The sequence below is a fragment of the Protopterus annectens genome, chromosome 13.part0 (assembly GCF_019279795.1).
Source record: "Protopterus annectens isolate FY-2018-M chromosome 13.part0, PAN1.0, whole genome shotgun sequence".
Lineage (NCBI taxonomy): Eukaryota > Metazoa > Chordata > Ceratodontiformes > Protopteridae > Protopterus > Protopterus annectens.
The window spans coordinates 201,855,044-201,881,765 of NC_056747.1; the positions used below are offsets into that span (position 1 = coordinate 201,855,044).

The 26,722-nt window shown below is 38.4% G+C and overlaps 1 protein-coding gene across 4 annotated transcripts in view; it reads right to left on the bottom strand.

Annotated features, from left to right (window-relative positions):
- The window catches only part of JSRP1 (junctional sarcoplasmic reticulum protein 1), a 602,745-nt gene that overhangs the window by 230,679 nt on the left and 345,344 nt on the right, over positions 1 to 26,722 (bottom strand). For 2 of the 4 annotated variants that reach the window (XM_044090772.1, XM_044090773.1), the window contains one exon: positions 2 to 137. In XM_044090772.1, coding sequence (XP_043946707.1) covers positions 2 to 119 — 118 coding nt within the window. In that variant the 5' untranslated portion in view covers positions 120 to 137. Of the gene's footprint in view, position 1; positions 138 to 4,461; positions 7,099 to 26,722 lie in introns of those variants that run through there. The other 2 variants (XM_044090771.1, XM_044090770.1) reach the window with 1 other exon arrangement.

The window sequence follows — 26,722 nt, forward strand, 5'->3', positions numbered from 1 at the left end:
CCAAGATTGTTTTGCTCTTTGCCTGTTTTCCGAAGCAACTCTTCTTCTACTGACAGCTCTTCCACAGACCTTTGATGGTCCAAACATTCCTCAAATTCCTCACTCACTGCTTCTTCCATGCTATGTCTGAGAACAAACTATGCAGAAAAACATGACAGACATTCAGTCAGGCTATTCTAGGCAGGATGTTGACAGAAAATATGTGGTTTCTGAAGTGCTAATGATGACAGAGGTTAAAGGTATGAGAGTTATCAGTGAAAAGCAACTATTTAACTAGCTGGTCAACAAAACAGATATGTGCCAATCTCCTTGTACAGTCCTAAATCACAGGACAATGAAACAACACTTAACAAACAGAAACATAACACAATTTTATATGAAGACTCACATTTCAGGAGATATTTTACCCCCCCCCCCCATGAACATCCAATTAACCTTAAATAAGAAAACATTAATAAAAAACACTGTAGGGTAAATAACATTTAATTATCCAAGTGATTTCATACAATAATATAGCAGAACAGTTGTTTTGTACTGGAACGAGTCTTTTCCAATGACTATTACAATCTTGTCACAAAAGATCACAATAAAATAAAGAAAACCTTATAGGCAGAAATACAGTCACTTTTACATAATCCTGCTTATAATGAAAAGTGAACATTTAAGCCAGGGTACAGTTTTAAAATACATCAATATCAGATGTAAATATGGGATTAATCTATTTTTAATGACAGAATAATTTTCAGTTGCTGTCAGCAGATGATTGTACACTAACCAAAGAAATAAAAAGTTGCTGGCCAGCAGATAACATCTGTTTATATTCAATTGGAATATTTACTACATTTGAGCATGACTAGATCAGCCATATGATTGTTAGAAATCAGAATTTGTCAAATGACATAATTCACTTGCATAACATAGCTAAATGACTTGAAAATGAAAGACAACTGCTACAAAATAAGGAAATGTCTCAGGCGAGGGAATGAACTGAGAATGATTCTAAATGAATCATGCTCCTTCATAAAGCAGAATACTAATGCCATTCATCAGACTGGGGTGACTGAAGGACAGACAATACATTATGCAGTCACTGTATCATACTGACTTTTACATCTATTGTCCATTTTATGAATATTGTGTCACAGTGGGTTGATCACAGACTACACAACCATATAAAGTAGCAGCTGGATGACTAGTATCACTTGTCTCATGATTAATGAACAAGTTGTTGACTTTATGCCTTGAAGCATGAGCTTGAGAAATGTTCTGAGAAGCATTTTCTCATGGAAAAGGTGCTGATGCCTTCTGTGGCTCAAAGATTTCAGATAACACATCAGAATTCTATTGGCTGAATATCTATAGCTTCCAAATCAGACTTTTTAATTAGATTTTGTCGATTTGTTCTATATAATTGTTATGTCTGGACCTTGCAAGAATCATATGTGTTGTAATCCTTGACCAATTGCTGTTGCAGGTACACTGTTTTTCTACAAATTAAGATAAGGGTCCACCTTTGTACTCATTCTTTCCCTCTTTTGCAATTCAGCAATGGTCTTTGAGGATTTATCAGAGTAAACTTCCTGTTTCAGTCTATGCTGCATTTCTTTCAGTAATTCAGTTACATTACTGTTATTTTTAGGGGCTAACAGGAAATATGAGGTAGGTAGTTTAGCTTTAAAATGTTATTCCCTTAACACCTGTGATGGTGATTGCCCTACAAATGGAAAAGCATACTTCTGTATTCCAGAAATGAAAGATGGTGGTCTGAGTTTTCAGAACTATCACACTTCCTTATCATTTTGTTTACTTTTTGTACCACGGATTCCACGTTTGACTTCTACTTGTTCACTGCCCTATATTTGTCAAGGACTTGAGCTAGTATGTTTAAATTCCCTTTACTTCACAAGGGAAAGGAATTCTTGGCTCACAAAATGCAGGCCATTGACTGGCACTAAGTCATTTACTATAATGTCTAAGAAACATAGATTTCAGTATCATGATAACTCTGTGACAGGCAGTCTCACACAGTGCTGGGTGATGAGTTCAAAAGAATTGGGGGAGGCTGCAGATGAATGCATAGATCTAAATGGAACAGGGTGGGGCTATATTACAATGAGTCAACTTATGACACTACCCAGATTTGCACAGCAATTACTTAAGAAAACATTAAAAGTTAACTTTGAAAAAGGCCTACACTACAGGGAACACACATACACACAAACAGCCACACAGACACAGACACAGACACACACACACACACTTGCAAAATAAATAGGAAATACAAGATAACTTGAGTCTTATGACCATTTATACTGTCCAGTGACTATTTCAGACCATAGCACCTCTCCTGATGAGGGCTATGACAGTCAAGCCAAGGGAAAATTTGTGAACAGCCATCCAATAATCCAAGTCCCACGTGAAAGAAGATAATGTATTACACTGCTTAATCTGAAGGAGGCATCTCTTCTAGATGGTAGAGGTGTCAAGTGATGAACCACTCTCTCTCCACTGTGTTTTATTTACCTGCTGGTAAAGATTTAGTGTCTAGTTCTGGTGTTACTGGGTTCATTTAATTTGTGAAGTTCCAAACATCCATTATCACTGGGTCCCCAATGGCAGGGAAGGCTAGACTAGATCTCCCCTCAGGAGTCTATATGATACTGAATAAAGGGATAGTGCTTGCAGTCTTTTCTGTTAGCTTAGGGTTTTTAGGCCAGTGGCCTTCTTAGTTAGGAAGCTACCTCTGGGCAGAGGTGGCAGAAGATGCTGAAGTCTTGGGGGGGGGGGGTCAGAAGGCAAAAGGCACACTTTGTGATCTAAAAGGATAGCTTTTTATAGCTGTCTGTTGTCATAACAGAATCACATTTGTGACATAAAAGGTATAATAGTGTAAATATGCATTACATTTGGAACTACTGCACTGAAGTTTCATAGAAACATACATAGGTTCATATATTAGTACTAAGCTAACTGCCCTTGCAAGCCATTTTAAGCCTAGCCAATTATCCCTTGTGAGACTCAAACCCTGCACCTTGTGTTTGTAAAGCAAACAACTTAACCATTAGGCCACCCTCCCAACCCAGATGAAGCTAATGTTGTATCTGCATGGTATGTGATCCAGGAGCCATATACTCAAACGTTAGAGAGAAAATTGCAGTAGTGCTGTAACACACTTACCCCACTACACAGACAAAACAAAAACATCACTGAAGAGTTGTGGGAAGCTGTAAAACACTTCATTCATACTGTTAAACACTTCAGCTGGACTTTAGATAAAAGTTTGACTGAACTGTTTAACAACTTCCCATGGCTCTTTTGTGGTGACTGCTGATTACTATTAGTGCTCTAATGTGTAGCTAGACCTTAATAGTAGTAAGAGGTACTTAAAAGCTTGTTAAGCATTTTTATGATGTCAAAATGTATTTAACAAGCATGCCTTTTCTCAAATTCACACCATAATTACAGTGATTCATATACTACAAGTCACTATTTTTAAAAAATAAAACATAAATGCATGACTGATCATCTATATCCTGTCAGCGTCCACAACTCAGGCTGTAGATGTGGAGTTTGCCACAGAGTTATTGAGGGCTTCTGCCTCGGTCCCAACTGTTCTACAACTGACCCTGCTCAGAAGTGGGGACAGAAAGTTGCTATAGCGTGTGTGCGTGTGTGTGTGTGTGTGTGTGTGTGTGTGTGTGTGTGTGTGTGTGTGTGTGTGTGTGTGATGGGGGCTGGGAATAGTGAGATTATTACTCCTTAACTTCTCCTTGCAAACAAACCTCAGAGGTTCACAGAAGTCACTATAACTTGCTTGGGACTGGGGAAAGTTTGGTCATTATTTCTCTAGTTTTCCTCACAATTAAATCATAGAGGTACTATGCAGAGATGATCACTGCAGCTTTTGTGAGGCATTTAACAATGTAGTCATTATTTCTTTAACTTTCTGCACAGGTACGCATACAACATCACTATAGCTTGTGTAGAGACAGTGTACTGTCTAGGAGAAACAGGCTGGAATACATAACTGTGATAATTTTTCTTCTCTTTTCTCACAATCACATATCAGAATTGTATACAAGTGGATAACTTTGGGAGATAGGGATAAGGAGGCATATTGTAAATATACATCTGTGATCAACAAGTTAAAATATGTTACTATATTCTGGTTGTTAAATGTATACACAGATGGTGGTAGCTGCTTTTTAGGGGTGGCTGGACACCAGTAACTTGAGATACATAACTTCGATTTGCTCATTCACTTTTATTCCATTCTAAAAACAGACTGATACACAAAAGGTGACTATCTTTTTTTCCCCTCTTTTGACAGGGAGACAGACATTGTTTTAAGATATGATTCATGTATCTTTGCAAGCATTTGTCTTCTCAGTTTACTGGGAAATAAATTTTTGTTACGTGTTAAGGTAAAACTTGTCAAATAAACATTTAGTCTCGTGGCAGTTCAAAGTACAAACTCTTTTATTAAAAGCAGAAAAATACACGTGTGGGAGACAGTACTCAGAAAGTCATGTCTCCCTGAACAAAGAAAGCAAGCATATTATATAGAAAATTGTATCATGATAATAAATGTTGCCTATGAAACAATTACTAACATCCAATAGAAATATAACAGAAAGGTACATTTCATACATCAGACCACTACTCTATATCCAATAGTAAATTGCCAAGCTGGAAGAAATTACACTTCATACTTGTTATCTATATTTTAACTTAAAATAAGGAATACCTTTCCATTCTACTATGCGCCTGCAAGGAAATCAGGACCACAGGTTAAAGTACTAGAAACTGCGAGAAACTTCTTTACAGTACTTTTCCATGACTTCAGGATATTCTTGCAATCATGCATTAACTTGTTAACAAACACATGCATTTCATTTCATTATTTTCAACCTCTACAATCCCCCTTTGATGTTTAGAAAGCATCAACTCAAAATCTGGCTTTTCAGAGACCAAAAACATTTTCGTACATTTTGCCAAAGCTTTCAGACTTTTGTTTCATTTTCATTTTCCATAGCACTTTCATCACTACATTTTGAAAAAGGCACATTTTCAAAACTGTTAATACATACATTTTGCAACATTATTGAAGATCGGGATGCAATCAGTTTAGATATTAAAGTTTTACATAAAAATAAAGTAAAACTAAAGCCATAATGATTATTGCAATCAGCATTATGAATTTTAAAATACCATCACCCCATCCAGAGAATAAATTAGTGAGCCATGCCCACTGCGAGGTATCTGCTTGTTCAGTATCTGACAGCTTAGACACCTTTTGGATAATTTCCAAATGACTACGTATGGCATGTGTGTTGTCAGGAATAAAAGTACAACATTCCTTGTGCACGAGCAGACACGTATCCCCTTTTGACGAAAGCACAAAGTCAAGCGCAATTCTGTTCTGCAGCACTACAGCACGCATAGCACTCATTTCTACGGTGATAAGGTTCACTGCCTCAAATGAAGCATTGCTAAGTACCTCTAGCAACTTAGACAGCTTCTGTAGCTCCCATATTGCTTTCAGAGCTCCATAAGCAGGAAGTACACCAGCCCCAGAAATAACATCATCACCAAGGTCCATATGAGAAAGCCCTTTAAGGGCTGATTTTTCTAAATCATGGTGATAAATCCAAGAGACATTAATTTTACCAACTGGGTTTTTTACAGTTTGAGCCTCTTGAGCATTTCGGATCTTTCCATTAGGCAAATAAGTTGTATGCCGTATAGCGGGAACTACATAACCGATAAAACAGCTGCCACCCCAATTTTCTGGTAGCCACTTATAGGCCTTTTTCCCACAAATAAAATAACAGCCTTCAACCAGAGTTGTCTTTATATTATTATTTATATTTAACACTGGCTGAAAGAAAATATTAAATCCCAACATTTTACTTATGGCTTTTTTTTCTGTCTCTGATCCATTTACAAATGTCCAAACCTGCTTAAAAAGGGTACCATTTTTGAGATTATAAGGTTGGGGACAATTTTGCCAGTGAGTAAAGTCATACAAAAGTTCATCTAATTTTCTCCTGGTCGCATTTCCTTCATATCTCAAAGATGCAGTCACATTAAGCACTTTACACACATTCATTATTGTAAAATTGCAGTTACTATACCCCACGTTTTTAGTTCCATTTTGTTGAAAACACAATACACCTCTTTGAGAATGAAGCAAGGAAAGAGACACAGTTTTATTTGTCATAGTTACTATGCCCCCAGTTTCATTTAATAAAACATGTCGAGACTCAGAAATATTTAATGGAACTATTTTAAACAGTAGTCCATCAGGTGGTGTCGGGATTGCTGCACACACCCAACAATTACTCACGTTAAATGTCACTGCGTAGGTCTGTAGAATGGCATCAAATGTATTAAAAGAAGGATGCCAACTCGCCACTGTTTGTTTAGGCCTAGATGCTATAGATCTGTGCACACTCTTATTAAAAGGTTGAGCAGTACTTACAGTTTCTGCAGAAATCAGGAAGTGTAACAATAAGACAAAAATAATGATTGCAGTCATCATGGCAACAAGCACACAGGAAAATTGAGCTGGGCGGAGTCGAAATTGATTTTCACAGATGTCCACAAAACGGTGAGATGTAGCTTGTTGTGATCGCTGCTGCTGGATGCTGAATAAGTGCACTAGTGTTTGAAAATGATGCTTTTGTCCTGTGAGTGGTACTTGGTCGCCTGACTCAAGGGAAATATCCTTCTTCATCAAATCATCAGTATTTGTCATCATCATTATTTTCCAACTCTCTTTTTTTTCGCCTGGTACGGGAAGAGACTGGTTTGTTGTAATCAGCAGGGGATATGTGTGTGTGTGAAGGGAATAGGTTGTTGTCCTTCAGTTGGAACTGCTTTGTGAATGTGAGAAACACGGACCCAGGTAAAAGACCCTTCTAGTCGAACAACTGTAGCTATGGTGAGGAGAACAAGAAAAGGCCCTTTCCAGCAAGGCTGAAGTGATGTCTTTCTGGAAAAGGATCAAACGTAGACCCAGTCGCCTGGTCTCATATCATGGAAAGCATCTGGATCAGGGTGGAGCTGAGCTGCTGCGACCTGTGAATGATGGTGCTGCAGAAGAGAAACAAAATGCTTGCAATAGGAGAGTAACCCATCATCAATCAACTGCAATTCTATATTTGCTGGAAGGGGTATGGCTGGCATTCTCATTGGCCTACCCATTAAGATTTCATGGGAGGACAGCTTTCTAGGAGCACTAACTGCAGTTTGTAGAGTGAACAATACCAAAGGCAGAGCCTCTGGCCACTTTAAACCTATTTCAGCAGTAAGTTTAGCCAACTTAGTTTTAACATTTGATTTACTTGTTCAATCATACCTGAAGCCTGAGGTCTGTATGGACAATGATAATTCAATTTGACATTCAACATTTTACAAAGATCTTGTGTTATTTGTGCAGTAACGCGAGCACCTCTGTCGGATTGTATGTCACAGGAAACCCCAAACCTGGGGATTAGTTCATATACCAACTTTTTGCTACAGTTGTGGCATCATTTTTTACACAAGGGAATGCTTCTACCCAGCCAGAAAAGATATTTACAACTACTAACACATACTTAAACTTTAAACACTGTGGGAGTTCAATGAAAACCCACTGAATACTACAAAATGGTCCCCATGGTTTTTTAATATGCTGTGTGGGAACAGGTACAGATTTAGATACATTAAAAGAAAGGCATATATTACAAGTATTCATATGATGCTGAGTGACTTCTGAAGCATAAAAGGCATACCAGTCAGTCAAAAGTTGCTTTAATAATGTGTTTTTCCCAAGATGGGATGGCAAATGATAAGCCCGTACCAACTGAGGTAAAAACTATCGTGGGACTACTAACCTTCCATCTAGATAGAGCCAAAGTGAGTCTGGGGAATGACAGCAGCTGTCACAAATCCACCTTACTCTTTCAGAGTCTTCAGCACAATTTTGAAAATGCAACACATTATCTAATGATACAGATACAGTTTCATTTTGAAAAGGCTGCAAAAACAAAGCCTGAACAGGTGGTGACAAAGCAGCCTTTCTTGCTGCCCTATCTGCAAAATTGTTTCCTCTTGATTCAAAAGACGAGTCAGATTTATGGGCAGTACATTTAACGACTGCCACTTACTTTGGCAACAGTAAAGCATCTAGCAGTTCATGAACAAAAACAGCATTTTTTTATGAGTCCCAGTAGAAGTTAAATATCCACGCTCTTGCCACAAAGTGCTGAAGTCATGCATAACACCATGACAGTATCGTGAATCAGTACATATAGTGACACATTTGTCCTTAACTAAATTACAAGCTTCTGTGAGCACTGTTAATTCTGCCACTTGAGCTGAGACATTACCCTGTAATTGTCCAGTTATTAAAACAGTGTTTAGTGCTTAAGGTGCATACAGAGAAGGCAGCTACTAGACATCCATCTTCTCGCCGTACACAGGATCCATTGACGAAAAGAATAAGGTCAGGATTTTCAGAATGTCCATCAGAATTCTAGTTTATATATATATAATATATATATATATATATATATATATATATATATATAAAACATCAGATTGTCATAAGTCCATCCACAAGAATAACCCTATCCACAACATACCTTCTACCCTCTCTCCTCTATGGCGCTCCTCTACTGACTAATTTACAAAATTCCTCCATACATAAACTTGAGTCTTGCTAAAACAAAATTGCCAAATTTGAAACTAACTCCAAATACTCCACCCATTACTACACTGTTCTTCATTCACTAAATTTGCCTGAACTACCTAACTAGTTCTCCTACTTGCAGTTAACCACTACTAATAAAATACTCTTCAGACCCCAAGACTGTCCTGCTCTAAGCTTTACATTCAACTATTACTACCCTAATAGACCCCTTAGATCATGGGATCAGAAACTACTACAGGTCCATAAACCTAATCTCCCACCTGGCAAGTTAATTTACTCTCACGCAATTGCTAAAAATTGGAATGCCTTGCCTCTCTAACCATTAGATCTATTCAAAACAACCATCATTTTAAAATTTCCCATCATTCCCACTTTACCTCATGCTGGAAATGTACTTGCACTAAGCCCCCATAATTTCTCCTCCCCTTTTCCTGTTCCCCTAGTCACCTACATATAACAGCACCACTGTATTTAAAACTCTTATTAACAAATATGCCATGCAACTGCTTATATTGATTGTATAAAACTGTAACTTATGATGTTTTAAAACTTGTACTTCTACTCTTGTGTTATTGATTGTAATTTATTTTATAAACCAATTGCTATTTTTATCTTATTTGTAATTCTAAATTGTTATTTATTGTACCATGGTGTTTTTCTCTCCGGGCCTCCCTTGTAAATGGGTTCTTCTAGCCCAGTGGACTATTCCAGTTAACAAAAGGTGAATAAATAAATAAATTTTGAAGTGGTGTGTCTTGCAAGTCTGGCCTAGGAGGAAGCACATGGTTACAACAAAAACACAATCATGTGGTTCACCCCCATCAGTGGTTCGAATAAGAGAGGCAGGATTTAACGGTGGGCATCTGATGATTTCTAAGGACGAGTTATTAAGCAGTGCCAATTCATATTTAGAAAGTCTAGTTGCAGACAAGTATTGCTTCTTAGTTTTTAATAGTAAGGCTTATACAGAATGTGGTACTGCCACAAAGGTGTTATGACCTAAACTAAGAGAGGTTACCATCTCCATCAGACAGGCCGCTGCTGCTACCACTCTGAGGCATGGAGGGAGGGCAGCTGCTACAGCATTGAGATTTGTACTGTAATAGGCAATTGGCTTATAACCATCATTTCTTCTTTGAGCCAATAATCCCAAAGCTACCTGATTTCGTTCACAACAAAATACAAAATTCTTTACAATAATCTGGTAATCCTAAGGCTGTGGGTTTGAGAGAAGAGATTTTAACCGAACAAAACCTTGTATGTGTTTTTTTTTGCCATGGAAATGGTTCAGGGGTATCTTTCTTAAGCAGTTCTACCAAGGGTCTTGTTACTTCAGCATAATTTGATATCCATTGCTGACAGCATCCTGCTAGCCCAAGAAATCCTCTGAGTTGTTTTAGAGTTATTTGGCCTTGGAGCAGTTTGAATGGCCATTATTCGAGTGGGTAAAATGTGCCGTACATTTTCAGAAATTAAATGCCCTAAGTATTGAACCTGAGATTGCCACAACTGTAATTTGGATTTGTTAACTTTAAACCCTAACTCAGCTAGCTTAGTAAGTAAGAACACAATGTCAGTCTGACAAATGGACAGAGAGGGTTAAGCTAAGAGAAGGTCATCTATGTACTGCATTAGGGTAGACTTACAGGGCAGCTCTAGTTTGTCTAACTGCCGTTTCATTTTCCTACAAAACAGAGTAGGTGATTCAACATAACCCTTAGGCAAGCATGTCTAAATAAACTGCTGCCCCCTGTAGATAAATGCGAATAGGTACTGACTATCAGAATGAATCAGAATAGAAAAGAAGGCTGAAGAGATTTCAATAACAGAGAAAGTGGTAGCCGCAGGAGGAACAGAACTAAGAATGGTGGCGGGATTTGGGACTACAGGGAAAGCTGGTATTATAACAGCATTTACAGCTCTCAGGTCTTGCACAAATCTATAAGTATCTCTGCCTGCTTTTTTTTTTTTTTTTACCTGCAGGATAGGTGTGTTACATGGACTTGTAGTAGGTCCAATGATACCTTGTTGCAGTAATGCAGAAACGTCAGGCTCAATTCCAGCCTCTGCCTCCACAAAGAGTGGATATTGTGCCACCATGGGAAAAAGTTCATTAGGTTTTAAAGTTATCTAAATGGGAACAGCACCCTTAATGAGGCCAACTTCATTTTCATGTGTAGTCCATAATTGTTTAGGGATCAAGTCCAACAATGCTACGTCTAGTGTTTGACTAAGTTCAGGCTCAGCAAGGAGAGAAAAAAATGAAATCTTCATCCAACTGCTGTGGGGCAACACATCTGCATAGCAAAAGAATTGTCTGGTACATTTAAACAGACTCCATCTGGAGTTCAAAATATTTTGCACTGTAGTTTACAAAGAAGATCTCTACCTAGCAGGTTAAGGAGTGCGGATGTTCCCACAAGAAAGGCATGGTTAGCTGTCAATGGCCCCAGCTGGATTGGGACCAAAGCTGTCTCGGGATAGTCTAAAGGGACTACTCCCACCCCACGTACAAATATAGACAAAGGGAGGTTTTGGGCAGCTGATGCATTTAACATAGATCTAGTAGCTCCACTATCTATTAGAAAAGAGATGTCAGTATTTTGCACCTTAATATTAACAAAAGGACCTCTTTGCTTTACTGGTACCAATGAAAATAGCTGTGATTCCTGTTCATGGCTGTCCTAAGCAGCTTGTCGCCAGGCTGGTGGCGGCCATGGGGTAGTCCAAGTAGGAGGTTGTTGCTGTGGTCTGGTATTCTGTGAAGCAGGAGAAGGAACTTCCTGAAAGGGTTAGTAGCCTGTGAGGGTGGTGTTACCTGTTGTAGGAAAGGGCAGTCATCTCTCCAGTGCTCGCTTTGCCTGCAAATGAAACAAAGATTGGAATTAAGACCCTGTGGAGTCTGGCCTCGATTATAATGAGGCTGCACTTGCAGAAAAGGTTGTTATGGTGAAAATGTGGCTTGTGTTTACGGAAACCTAGGTCTGTTATGTCCCCTCTTTGCGCCTCCATTTCTACCTCTTGGTCGGGGGAAAGCACTTAATATTTGTAGTTGGGTGCTAACTAATTGCCCCTGTTGTTCTCAGTTCTCATGAATAAGAAGGTCTGCTGAGTACTGAACTTGAGTCACAAGCTTGTGGAGCCTCAGGCTTGGCTAACTTAAACTAACTTTTTTTAATTGATCACAAATGGGGGAAAGCAGTCCGTCTACAAAGGCAGCTGAGAGACCACTTGCTGCTGGCCCTTCTGTGGGCTCAGGGTAACCAGAATAAGCTTCAAATGCCTCGGTCATATGCTGCAGGTATGCATCTACTGGTTCATCTTCCCATTGTACAACTGCCTTTATACGGGACCAGTTACGGACAGGGGGATATACCACCATTATAGCTTGGATCAGTCGCTCTCTGGCCTCCTTAAAAGCATGCCCTTCAGTGTGCTGAGGAATAGGATTTGGTATATTTGCATGATCCCAAATGTGTTTAAGTAGATCTGGTGGAATGCCATATTTTGCACAGCTTTGATTTCTTCAAGTGTGGGATTTTGCAAACTGACATGTCTGGCAAGGACCTTTGCAAACTTAGCTGGGTTAGCACGTATAGCTGGTAGGGATTTTACTATAGTTTGAAAATCCACTGCAGACCAGGCACGTACATGTATAGTGGAGGGGGCATCTTGGTCTCTGCCATGTGCAGGATTTGGTACCTGATGCATAGGGTGCAACTGAGTAGGTGAAGACTTTATTTCTGGACTGTCATCCTCCTCTGAAGAGGAATCGTCCCTGTCATTTCCATCTGGATTAAACTTATCAGGACCAAAATAACCATCCCCGTCAATAATTATAGGAAATTGAGTAACACAATGACGTGGGCATAGCTTAGCATGTCCAGAAAAAGGAAATAAAACCTTTTGTTTATGTAACTTAGGAAATCCTAAATACATTTGAGAAGAATCTGCATCTGCTGTTTCCTGACTACTGGGCTTGACAGTAATCTTTTTTGCTTGTTGCTGCCGAGTATGTCTTGCCACAGGAGAATCACTGAGTGTCTGAAGAGGGAAAATTATCAGATAATTGTTTGATGGCAGGAGGAAGGATAGGTGCCTAGGTAGAAAAAGAGGCATCTGCAGGAGAACTCACACCTTGAGAGGGTGGTGAAGATGGTGGAGAGTGCAAAGACTGTGACTAAGATGGGCCAGTGGAATCTGGCTGTGGGTACGGTGGAGGAGGGGCAGTAAGCACTACTAAACTAAATACATAGTCATCTTCTGCTGACTCATCCTGAGCAAGTTGCATTTTTTGAAGCTCTCTAACAGGATAAAATCCAGAATCCTCTTGAGTTTTACTATCAGCATGTTGAAGACGGACAACTGTCTTATTTGCAGCCTGCAGCTGAAATTTTAATCTTACAGTATTATATTTTAGACTCCGTACAATAGACTGTTTTCTCTGTCTTTAGACTCCATCTGCCAGGAGTTAAAGACTGACCAGCAGCCAGCAGGGATTTTATTACCTTTCTTTTTAGGCATTTTTGTAAATTTGACAAAATATCCCTGTCAAAAGTTCCTGCAAGATGGAAAGCTAATCTCCCATCATTTTTTGTCAAAGCAATCCATAAATCTAAATACAAACAAGTATCTCTGAAACACTTAGGATACATATAACCTGCAGGTGTATCCTTTTCAGGTTCTCTTAAAGATCCTACACTCGCACCCATTGTAAAAGAAAAAGTTTACAATGCTTACACAAATTCTAATAATATCCCGCACTCATACATAACTCACACTCGTACTGAAAAACAAACTTACCTTTTGATCATCTGCAAGTCTGCCAAGACAGAAAGCAAACAAAGAAAAGGGTGCAGTTGTGATCTGTTTCTTCAGAAAAGTGCACTTGATAGAAATCTGTCAGATGGCCCAGTAAAAAGAGTGCTTTTTCTGAAGAAGCAGCTCACAAATGTCCAGAAAAATCAGAGTCACGGCACCAGCTGTTAAGGTAAAACTTATCAAATAAACACTTAGTCTCTTGGCAGTTCAAAATACAAACTCTTTTATTAAAATAGAAAAACATACATGTGGGAAACAGTACTCTGAAAGTCTTGTCTACCCAAACAAAGAAAGCAAGCACATTATATAGAAAATCTTATCATGAAAATAAATTTTATCTATGAAACTATTACTAACATCCAATAGAAATATATCAGAAAGGTACATTTCATACATCAGACCACTACTCTATATCTAACAGAACATTGCCAAGCTGGAATAAATTACACTTCATACATGTTATCTATATTTTAAGCTAATAAGGAATACCTTTCTGTTCTACTACGAGCCTGCAAGGACAGCAGGGCCTCAGGCTAAGGTACTAGAAACTGCAAGAAACTTCTTTCCAGTACTTTTCCATGACTTCAAGATATTCTTGCAATCATGTGCACTAACCTGTTAACATACACATGTATTTCATTATTTTCACTGCCACAATTAAGTACATCACATAGCTTATCAACAAGGTTTGCTGCTCTCTGTAAAACATTTTATGACACTGTAACATCTGAATAAGAACAAAAAAAATCAGGATACTTAGTTTTGTCAACTTTGTGGTATACAACACTCCTTTTGACTGTATCTTTATTACTACATATCATGTACTTAGTTGCATAACTGTGTTAACCATGCCCTTGCAGACACACTCCTCAAGCTATTTAACTTAAGTTTAGTTACTGGCTTTGTCCCTGATGCCCCTTCATAAGGGGGGCCATACAACTGACATGGGTAAAGTTTCATCAGATTTACAAGCCTCTTCTGCAAAACCAAGGGGTGTATTATAACTAATTCCATAAACTGTGATATCAAGATTCTTATTTGAATTCACCCCAAAAGTGTGGCTTTTTGAAGCTTAGATCCCATCTATTAAACTACATACAAAGGGTTGCAGAGGCTTTAGATGGTGGCCATGCAGCAGTGGCGCCGGAAGCAGATGAAGACTGGGGGGGGGGTGCAGAGGGTGGCAGGGGCACTTAGTGATCTAAAAAGGCCAATTTTTTAAAACTATTTAATACCACAGCATAGGTTCACTTGGAGGACATTTTAAGCTGAGCTAATTTACAATTTGGTGCTTGAATTAACATTTCCTGATTGGTCTTACCTATCACATGGCTGTTAATTGTATATTAGCCCTAGTGAGAATAAATGTAATCACACTGTAGATAATTTGAAGGGACTCATGTAAGGGATGCAGCATTTAGGCACTGCCTCTATCCATTAGTGGCACGAGGGGTAATCCTGGAGTATATTTTCTAATACCCATCCTTAAAAACCAAGCTGCATTTGAATATGGACAGGGATGAGCTCTGTTTTACTTGAATGGATAGTCTGTTCTGGATATATATCCATCTCTCCACAACATTCAGTTTAGATACATGGACTGAGTATTTCTGATGCCATTCGACTTGCTGATGTTCAGTAGGTCCATCTGTATTAGGTCGGAGGATGCCTTATATGCCAGACATGTCACCTCTAAGCACTCTGTAGAATACTGAGTATAGAGATAAATCTTTGAGGTGGTCCATGCAAGACCTACTGTTTTGGACTTGTATCCTTTTAGTAAGGTATCTCTGTGGGTATTACAATTGTTGAATGGGTCTAGACAGATACATGCCAAAGTGGGCATTATACAAAATGATTGACCTAATGATGGTGTTGTAAAGGGGGACAATAATGTCTAGATCTAGTCAAAATGAATTTGTTTATAAGCTGTGCAATATAGAAAGACTTTCTTATGACTCTGGGCACATGTTGTTCAAAAGTTAGGTCACTGTACACACATGTTCCCAAATGCCAAACAACTGGGTCATTTCTCAGGGGGCATTGTCAAATTGGCAGTTCCCTGGAGTAGTTGACTTCCCAAAGGATACAATAACATATTTCTTGGAGTTTAGTTTCAGTTCATGACTCTGGCACCAGTTATTGTTTGGGACAAACCTTCCTGCATGATGGTTAAGTCATTTGGGGATTCAATAACTGCTCCTAGCTTGCAGTCATCTTATACTTAGTCGGTCAAAGCCCTTTGGTATTTCCTTTTACTTTTGAGATGTATATACCAAACAGAAAAAGTCTCAGCACCGAACCCTGGGGGACACCATTGGTGACTGGTCTCTTCCCCTCTTTTGATCTCCTGCATCCTGTGAGCAAGCATACATGTATACATTATTTGATTCACCTTCCTGATTGTATTAAATTATATGCCTTGTATAATACGGCACCACTTGTTAGAATGTGTTTTAACTTTGTAGTTTGGAACAGTCTTCTAATGAGCAATGAAACAAAATGTATGAACCAATAATGGCAAAACTACCCATTTCAGAAGATTTCAACCATAAAAGGCCACTCAAACTTCTGTCATTACTTCTTCTTCTTCTTTCGGGTTTTCCCAGTTAGGGGTTACCACAGCAGATCACCTGTCCGCTCATGATTGGCAGTGGAGTTTTACAGTGTCGAGTTGCCAGCCCGGTGCCCAACCTTCCACAGAAGGCACACACTCACACCTAGGGCCAATTTAGAATGTCCAATCCACCTACAGCATGTCTTTGGGATGTGGGAGGAAACCGGAACACCCAAAGGAAACCCGCGCGACCACAGGGAGGACAGGCAAACTCCGCACAGAAGGTACCGTAGCTGAGGATCGAACCGGAGAACCTCTTGCTGTGAGGTGGCAACACTAACCGCTGCACCACCATGGCCACCCAAACTTCTGTCATTATAATCCACCTATATCAGGAAATATGCAAAATCTCCGCAGAAGTAAGTCATCTAAATAATTCCACATTAAAGGGATCTGTAACTAATGAACAGGTTGCTGCTAGCAAACAACTTTATATTTCATTGTTTCATCTGCAAATAAAGTGCCTGTTGCCCTTGAAGAATAAATTGCCTATGCTACATTAAAAAGCTAGCAATTTTGCAATGGGGAATGGATGGCAAACTGATAATGGGTTCATAGTTACTAAGTAACTCCTCCAAAGGAGGACATTCATAGGACTGCACCATCCACTCCTATTAAAGTACAACACAGTACAGTATCAGTGATCCATCTGCAAACTGTGGGAGTAGTACCACAGCCTTCTGCATGAAAAGCAAGTATACTACCTGTTGTGCTATTAACAATGCAAACAACTTCTAGCATAAGTAGCATTAAACTTCTTTTCCCCTGAAGCTCTCAGCTCCTTGTAAAATCCACTTGATAATCAACTAAATCTCTCAACTTCGCAGCACAAGCAATCTGGAAAAAGCCAAAATGTATTTGGGGGGCAAAGGCCCAAAACCAGGGACACATTTTAAATATTGCTTGTACAATCTTAGAAAGTTGTTACAATAAAGTGTTTTGTGTTACCATGTGTTTCCTAAAAGATAGGAAGATTGAAACTTAAAGAGCTATCATTACTTAGTGAATTTAGTTCTCACTTATTTGCCAGAAAAACACAAATTTTAAGAGGAACAGACCAAAAGTATGAGCCAAATATTCCGTGAAAATCTGGACAGTGGAGAGTTATGGACTCAAATCCCTGAATCACAAGTGGTGGTATGGGTAGAGAATTCAGGCTCTTGTCTAAGCCTGAGTAACACTAACCACCAGGTATACCTAACTGGTGCATTTTACACACACACACACACACACACACACACACACACACACACACACACACACACACACACACACACACACACACGTGCGTGGGAGCAGCATAACTCCTGCAAATAAAAGAACAAAACTCTCCTTACCGGCATGACTCTGGCAGCACCAACGGAACAGCGGCGGCATAACTCCTGTAACACAGAGCAATAAGAGACCAAGAACAGCTAGTTTAGTTAGTTTAACTTCCCCGCATGAATCCACGTTAGAGTGAAAATGCCACTTCATTAATTTTTCCTGACAGGTCTTGCAGCTGTAAAAGTGAGGGGGCTCCCCCTGGCTCTATGGTTCCGGCACCAATGCCATGCAGTGCACACGGTATATCTTTAGTGGGCTACGGCATTTGACACCATCCCTCACACTGGCATCATACAAAAGCTACCTGCTTTAACAATCGACCCGTATGTGTTAAGATGGATAACTGACTGGCTGAAAGACAGAACTGACCGTGTTATTTGCAGCTGCTGAATCAGTAAGCATGAATTTAACTACTGGTATCCCTCAGGGCTCAGTGCTGGAACATCTCCTTTTTGGTATTTACTTCTGTGATGTCCAAATGGAGAGCAGTGACCTCTGGCTAACAAAGTTTGCAGAAGACTGCAAACTGGAGGTTGTTATTAAGTCACAGTACGACACCTAAACCCTTCTGAATGAACTCTTCCTTAGTAAACCCTTGGTGCACTAAAATGAGCTCAAACTAAACACTAGTGTCACTTTTGGTAGACAACCCCTCCCCTCATCATACTGTACAGCTAACACACAGCTACAAAATGAAAAAAGTGTCAGGAACCTAAATATGTGGGTTGATAGCTCCCTCTCTGACCATCATGTGATAACAGCTGTAAAGAAATCTTTTATATAGCCCACCTAATTGCCAAAGAAATATCATCATTGTCTAAAGAAGTAATTACTCCCTTATTCTCAGTATTGATCGGGATTATTATTGAGTACAGTGCCCCCTTTGTGGTGAACATCATTAATCACATCAAACAATCAGCAAAACACTAACTAAAAAGATCACAGGCCTAAAGCCTCAGAGCTATGAAGATACGCTGAAAGCTCTATCCCATTACTCACTGTCTTAAAGACTTTTGAGGGGAGATCAGTCTTACTTGCTGCACCATTACAGACCCAGTTGCCCTGGATCTCCTGTTTCTCCACCCATACAAGAACCAGGGAGCTAAATCTTCACCAACATATAAATACTGCACAGTGGAGTGGCATGCTTATAAGACGGTTCCTCCCAGACCTTTGGAATAAACTTCCCTTACATGTTAAGCAGTATGATGCACTATCTTACTTTAAACGTTGACTAGTGGCCTAAAGGGTATCCATAAATTTATTTCCTGGAGAAAAGACATACTGTTTGAGGGAGGGTACCAGCAACATGTAAATGGTCATAACATTTCTGGGCTTTGGAATATCTACAAATCGATGACTCTTAAATGTTTTTATGGCTTAGTCCTATAGCTTGTCAGGAAATCTCTGCCTACTGCATAATGATCCTGAATAGCGTAAGGCAGGTGTAGGAGAATGAATAAATAATTAAATACAGCAAAAAGATTACTCACTGGAAGTCAATCTAGCTCCAGTGAAATGTAGCTCTGTGGCAAATTCTACCTAAAACAAACTATTAGACAAGAAAGCTAAAGCCTATCCTGGTACTCAGTGGGTAAAAGGCAAACATGCAGGTCTGTGCCAATTTGTGGATCTTAAACATATCCCTTAAGTGTAAGAACTGTGTATGTTCATCTAGGGCGTGGCTGAAAAAGGTCAATAGACAAGCCCACGTACCTGGTAAACAAACAGCAATCAAGAAATAAACTGTCTAGAATTTTTGCAGAACATTTCTGATTTTGTCTGTTAGTGTAATAAAGCTTACATCTTATTTTACCTGAGTCAAGTTTTTATTATTATATGATGTATTAAATAACCCTGAATGGACTATTAGTGCATTTTTATTTGTATTTACTCTGCAGAGTTTGTGTATGTGTTGTTTAGATTTTCTATACATTGTTTCTTTAAAATGACAGAATATTTCTTATTAGTTCTTTGAGAGATACCTGACTGGGTTTGAGTTTTTAAAAATGTTTAGATTTAATTAATGTTTAATTTCTAATGAAGTCTTTGTTATATTCAGACAAAAGCACTAAACACTTTTTATTAAACTTAGTTGGTGAACTTATTTGGCTGCATGAATGAACTGCACAAAGAAGCACAGGTAGGGAAATCTGTATCTGCTATGGCCAAAAATGGGGATATTAAAATCAGTGGTACTAATGCACAGATACAGAAGTTTATGAATGTTGTGGCTAAACTGAAGATAACTAAAATCAACCACCCTGTCTAGTTTATCACTGCTGGCGGGTGGAAGAGTCATGTGCCAGTTATCAATTCCCAAAAAAAGAGTGTTCAAATTTTAAGACCTTCCAAACCATAGTTCTTAACTTCTTAGCACAAGAAATCTGGACAAAGCCATAAATAATAGGGGGACAAAGGCCCAAAAATAGGGGCAAGTTTTAAATATTGCTCTTATAAATTTAGGAAGTTGCTACAATAACAGGTTTAGAATTAGCAATAATTTTCTGAAGGGTATGAAGTCTGAAACTCAAATGTCTGGCATTATTTTCTGAATTCAATCCTCTGTGATTTGCCAGAAAACCAAAGATTTTAGGAGAAACAGATCAAAAACACGAGGCAAAAATCTGTACAGCTGAGAGGTATGGAATCCAAACACCTGGGAGATGATGAAGAAAAAAGTTAGAACTTGGGTATTCAAAAGAGTATCAAATAGTTCTACTTTTGGTAGGGCCCACAGATTACAAATTTCATGAAAAGCCAAAGTGTGTAATTGCCATCTGTGACATGAATCTTCTCATACATTCTGTTTGCCCGGAAGATGATATTTACCATAAGTATCTGGCTGCAGCAGACTATTTAAAGCAGGTTATCCAGGTTATCACTGCCTGACTGCACTACTGATAATATCTTGCTCTTCCTTGTTTGTTCATATACCAAGTCACTACAGAACTGCCTGCACTGATCTGAATGGGATCCAGCTACAGCTCTTGCTATGACTTTCATTTCCTTTATTCTGAAGTGAAAGAATATTTGTTAAGACAAGTATTCCTGAACTGCCAGTTTTCTAAGAAGAAGAATTTGTTAAACATTTTGAGGGTCTAAGGAAATACGTGCCAGTCATAACTGAGAAGTTGGATGAGTTCTGCTAATAATGAAATTACTTCCTGATCGAACAAAGTGTTGTAACTGCGACCTGCAGAGAATCTGAACCTGGATTTCACATATTTTTAATCATCACCGAGACTTTCTCGTGTTCAGTTTTGCAAGAATTATCAACAGAATGCAGGAGATGATGTGGTTCAGAAATCTTAACTATCATCTTAGGGTCACGGCTGAGAATGGAATAACTTCTAACATGAAAGCTGTGATTTCCTGCATCTTATCCTGGGAAGCAGCTCATCTGTATTGAATCCAAAAACTGTGCCTAAGATGGCTACTGCTTGCTTTGGACTCAGAGCTAATTTCTAATTTATGGCTATATGTTGTGAATGGAAAATCTTACTATGAATGCCAAATTTTGCTCAAAGAATTTTTGTGGCCTGGTCACAATTACAAAGTCATCAAGTAAAGGAACATGACTGCTTGCTATTCCTGAAGTATAAAAACATTAGAGATAAACATTTTTAATAATCTCTGGGCTGTGAAAAAAAAAACACAAACAAATGTGCGCCTATATGGAAATGGAAAAATCTGTTACTTGAAATTTCAAACATTTCCTTTGAAATAATCTGACTGCAAAATAAAACATATGCACAACTCATGTCTAGTGCTGACACAAACAAGCTCTGTTCTGTGAAGGGCAGTACAGTCTTCAAAGTTATCATTGTGAACTTTGCTAAAATGAATATCTGTGACATAATGCAAAAAATATTTGTTTGGCTGCTACTCTACTGGACCTTATTTAATTTCCACCTAATATGCTAATATTGATGAAGGTGGTGTTGGATAAGGGTAATTCTGAAATTCTACTGAATAAACTCTTGAAATGATTAGCAGCAATAATCCCATGATGTAGTGTTAAACAGAAAATGACCTCCCAGATGTATAGGCGAGAAAGTTTTTTTTTTGCAAGAGCCAGGTTTAGTTTATTAGCATCTTCTTTGCTGCTGACTCTGCTTTCACTGAAAGAAAGTAAAATCTGATAAGTCCATTCCACCCTTTTTCTGTCTTCTGACTATATTCTATAAAAGGGCTGCTTCCTCATAAGAAATGTTATGAATACTGAGGGATCGGCTCAACAAATAACTGTTTAGTGCTGTTCTTGCTTCCATTTTTTCCCCCTGACTTTATCATTTAATCTCTCATCAGCTGGTTTACAAATGTTGATATGGTGCTTATGGGCATTCAGCAATTCAGCCTTGACATTCTCATGACAGGCTTCTATCCTGTGCCATAAAAAGCTTTCCATAATGCTAACACAGTTGCTGAAATCTTAGATGCAGCATTTACTGAATAACTGGCAGATTTTAGCATATACAGCCACATTTTGTCACAATAGAAATCTTTCTACTACCTCTTTAGACTGTTTTGGCAGCGTTTTCTATCTTATTGTCTCGATTGGAGCTCTGGAAGGTTGCATACAAGTTTCCAGTGGTTGTAACCTCAACACTTTGACAAAATCAAATATAAACTCACAGCAAAAACTATGTCCAAATTAATTGCTACTATACAAGTATAAATAGCAAGCCATTTTGAAAAACTATTCTTTATAGTGTTAGGCTTCCTAAAATTATTTTCTATTCGCCAAAATGTATTTATTTTTATTTATTTATCTATACGTTAAATTAAATTCAGTAAAAGTTAACAACTCACAATACTCTCATTATCCACTCAAGCTATGCATACACTTTCATCAATATTTTGTTCATCAAGCTGTGAGTGTTCATATAAGAGCAAGGAATTATCCGTTACTTGTTTGGAGATATTCACAGAAATAAGAACATTTTGACAAAATCCATAAAATAAATGAACATTTGTGTTGGCTCGGAAGAGAAAAGGGACAAAGCCCTGACAACAACCCAGAAGACTGGGGTTTGATCAGCGGCTCCAGCTCTGGAGAATCAAGTGGAATAAAGGGGCTGTGCCCACTTGACTCTTCCAGAAGGATTTACAGGATGGATGTCAGGGAGGTGAAACTACTACACTACTGGTGGGGATACCACAAACATGGTTAAATTCATACTGTGTTGGTGTTAAAAGTGGAAACCCAAAGAGATGAAGCATCATGGGGTAAGAGGTATGTGGCCTTGTACTGTGCCACTATACACTCCTTAAGGGTGAGACATTCACTTTGCAGTGCTCCACAGTATGCCCTCACACACAGCAAAGATGCCTGCACACTAAAGGGTTAGGGCCATACACAGAAATAGCATGTAGCTCCCAGTGTGATCGTCCTTCTCCTAGTTAGCCTGACTGTTGTTCTTCATGTTTAAGTAACAAAGGGGCTGACATGAGACCAGGGTGAGAACAGACAGCCGTTAAGGATAGAAGAAATAAATGTATATGAGCAACACTTACTATCTCTCTAACTATACCAAAAAGAAGTTAAGTTTCAATATGGTTGTGCTATCCACCATGTAAGCTTTAAGGTGAAGTATTTCAACAATCTATATGTGGTATGGTTTTGAAACTACTAATGTGTGAGTGTACATAAACATTTTCCAGTAGTTGATCAGCAAAGGAAATCTAGTAAACCACCCACTTTCATAGTGTTCGTTTTAATGTGGTGTGCGTGGCTGGGCTACCGATTTCTTTCCATTAGATTAGTTTGATGTTGTGCAACAAATACAGGTCGATTAAAGGTAAGCTGACATCTTACTTGTTTGACTTTATAATATTGACCTCAAGTATCAGTATCCAGCACATGTATGGAAACAATCCCCTCCTTATCTCTTAACCAACAGCAGAGAAGAGAAAATAAATTGAAATTAGGGAACTCTAGCAACATTCTGCTTTTGTTCAGGAATCCCACTAGATTCCAAAAAGATAACACTGCCAGCAAAATAAAACGTTCACACTTCTACTAAAATGTATCTCATTCAAAATCCAGATTTTCTTATCAGAGTTTTCTAGAAGACATATGGGAATGAAAGACTATGTGGGTAGCACTGTCAAGAAAATTACCCTTAATTACAACTGATGTTTTACTGTTTGAAGTGTTACTTTTTATGCTATATAAGGATCTGTATTGCCAGGGCACTCTGCATTAATAATTACATCTCATCACCTGCCTCATGTATTTGCTAAAAGGACAGATGTTTCTTATAGTTTTTCTTCTTCAAACTCTTCCTAGCACTAACTAGCTGTTACAATAGGTATTACAGTTTTTTCCCCCTTCCAGACCCCATGGAACTTTTATCTGTTCACCATAGCTATTGTAAATATTGTACTCTGAACTCCCCCCAAATGCTCCTTTTCAGGTACCCCAAGATCTTACCCTTCACTAGGTCAGCTCCCAAGTCTTTGGGGAATTGAACTCCATGTTAGCTCAACTGTAGCCCTGGGGAGCAAAGAATCTGATGAGAAGTCGAGGACAGTGAACCAGCAGCCATCAGAGCAGACAGCAGACATTCAGAAATTCTAACAGGATAGCGAACCAGCAGCCATCAGAGCAGATGGCGGACATTCAGAGATCCTAACAGGGCAGCAAAAGAAGGAACAGGAAACTGAGGAAACTCTAATGCAGTCAATGTTGAGGAGTGATAGGCCAGTGAGTTACCAAATGATAGAGCAATGTATGGCACAGGATGAAGCTAAAGAGAATGTGCCACAGGAAGATGCTATAGAATCTTCTATAGAATGCCCACAGGAAATGGAAAATAAGGGATGTGCCCTCACTTTGGAAGAAAATGAGTTAAGAGAAGAGTTGCTTGATTTAATAGACAAAGACAGATATATCAAGATCAATGAGAGAAATAGACTGCAGAATGTTAATAAAACCCCAAAGCTCAGAAGTTTGATAAAACAAATGAACGCAGTAATTAGGGCTGTCCACAGAGATCCATGCAATATAACAGAAGTAAACAGGATATATTACTATGCTGCTAAATTAATAACTGATAAAGTTCTACCACAGGAACACATGGTAGCGAGGGAAAGGAAGGGGCGAAAGCGAATACCATCATGGAAATATTAAATAGAGAAAACTATAAAGCAGCTAAGACAAGAAGTGCCACTGTTAGAAGATTATAGAAGAGGGAACAGATCAACAAAAATACTAAGAAAGACAGATGTGATAAAAGCACTGCGCAGTATTAGAACAGACCAGGATCTATCATGTACTATCACAAATAACAAATTAAAAATTTCAGCACAGGCGGAAAAACTTAGAAGATACAAAGATAAATATAAAGGAAAAGTACAAAATAAGCAATTTATTGATGATCCGAAACAATTTTATAAAGAATTGGGAAATAAGGTAAAAGGAACTGAGAGACCGCCAAAAAAAGAAGAAATAGATAGATTTTGAAGAAGTATCTATGAAGATCCTATGGAACATAAGAAAGATGCTGAATGGATAGAAGAAGTAAAAGAAAGAATAAGAGGGTTAAATGTATAGGATATGAAATGGGATGAAATAACAGCCAGAGAGATTGAAATAAAGTTAAGAAAAACTTCTAATTGGAAAACCCCAGGCCCAGATGCAGTACCTAATTTTGGCTGAAAGTATTAACATCTTTGCACGAGGATTTAGCCATGAGTAAGAAGTATTTATATGTGCACCCTGAACAGACACCGCACTGATTAACAACAGGAAAAACAATACTCTTACTTAAGAGTAAACCTGCAAGCTACCCTAAAAATTATAGACCAATAACTTGTCTTCCAATGATGTATAAACTATACACGAGAATTGACGCCAACAGAGTTTATAGTAATTTAGAAGAAAACTCAATTATGGCAGTAGAACAAAAGGGCAATAAAATAAAGTCATGTGGAACAAAGGATCATTTGTTGTTAAATAAAGTTATGGTGGAGAATTGTAAAAAAGGGTAGAATCTAAGTATGGCATGGACTGACTACAAAAAAGCATTTGATAGTATCCCACATTCATAGATAAAAGAGTGGTTAAAAATGTATAAGCTACACCCTACACTGATTGACTACATTACAGTAACCATGAAACAATGGCAGACCACTTTGCAATTAAGCCATAATAAAGGAGAGATTATTATCCAAGGGATAAAAATTCAAGGGGGGATATTCCAGGGTGACTCTATTTCACTGTTGCTATTCTGCCTTGCCATTAATCCATTAATCCATTAATCCATTAAGCTGTTTACTTAACAGCTTAGGCCATGGCTACAATTTGGTCCCTGGAAAACAACAAAGTCTAATGACTTCTCATCTTCTCTTTGTTGATGATTTAAAACTGTATAGCTCATCAGTTGAGGAACTGAAAGCACAGATGCAGGTTGTCAAAACTTTTCAGATGATATTAGAATGTCATTTGGTCTTGCAGGAAAACTGCAGCACCAGGAAAACAACAGTTTGGGACAAGAATGTGACATAAAAGAACTTGAGCAAGAGGGAGTGTACAAATACTTGGGAATTGATGAAGGATCAGCAATCAAACATGAACAAATGCGAATAAAACTCAGTAAGGAGTACTTTAGAAGACTTAAATTAATCTTGAGAACATAACTGACATCTAGGAACAAGATCCAAGCTATAAATCAATGTGTTCTTTCTGTCCTAACTTACAGTTTTGGAGTGATTGACTGGCTCCAAAAAGTGTTGGATAGATTGGATATTAAAACAAGAAGGATTCTAAATGCTCACCAAATGATTTATAAAAATCAGTGTATACCAGGATTATATATTCCCCGTTTCGAAGGAGGGATGGGCCTTCTTGAAAATGATTACATGTATAGACCTGCAATCGTGGGACTCCACACATATCTACTGACATCACAAGACCCAAATGTACTGAAAGTTTTAAAACATGAGAAGAATAAATCTAAGATGACATATCTGCTTAATCTAGCAGAAGCATATCGATGTCAAGCAGGAATGGAAATCAAACCAGAAGTGGATAAAAACCAGGTAGCATCTGAATATGCCAAAAAACAAAAGAAAGAATATAAGGTGAAGGACCAGATGAGAAGGCAAAAAATAGGGAAAAAACATAAATATAGTTGCAAGTATAGCAAACTTCCAGAAGAGCCTCATGTTGATCAAGAACGAACACAGGAATGGTTAAGGAGAGGCGAATTCAAACCAAGAAATGAAAGGTTAATATTGGCAGCCCAAGACAG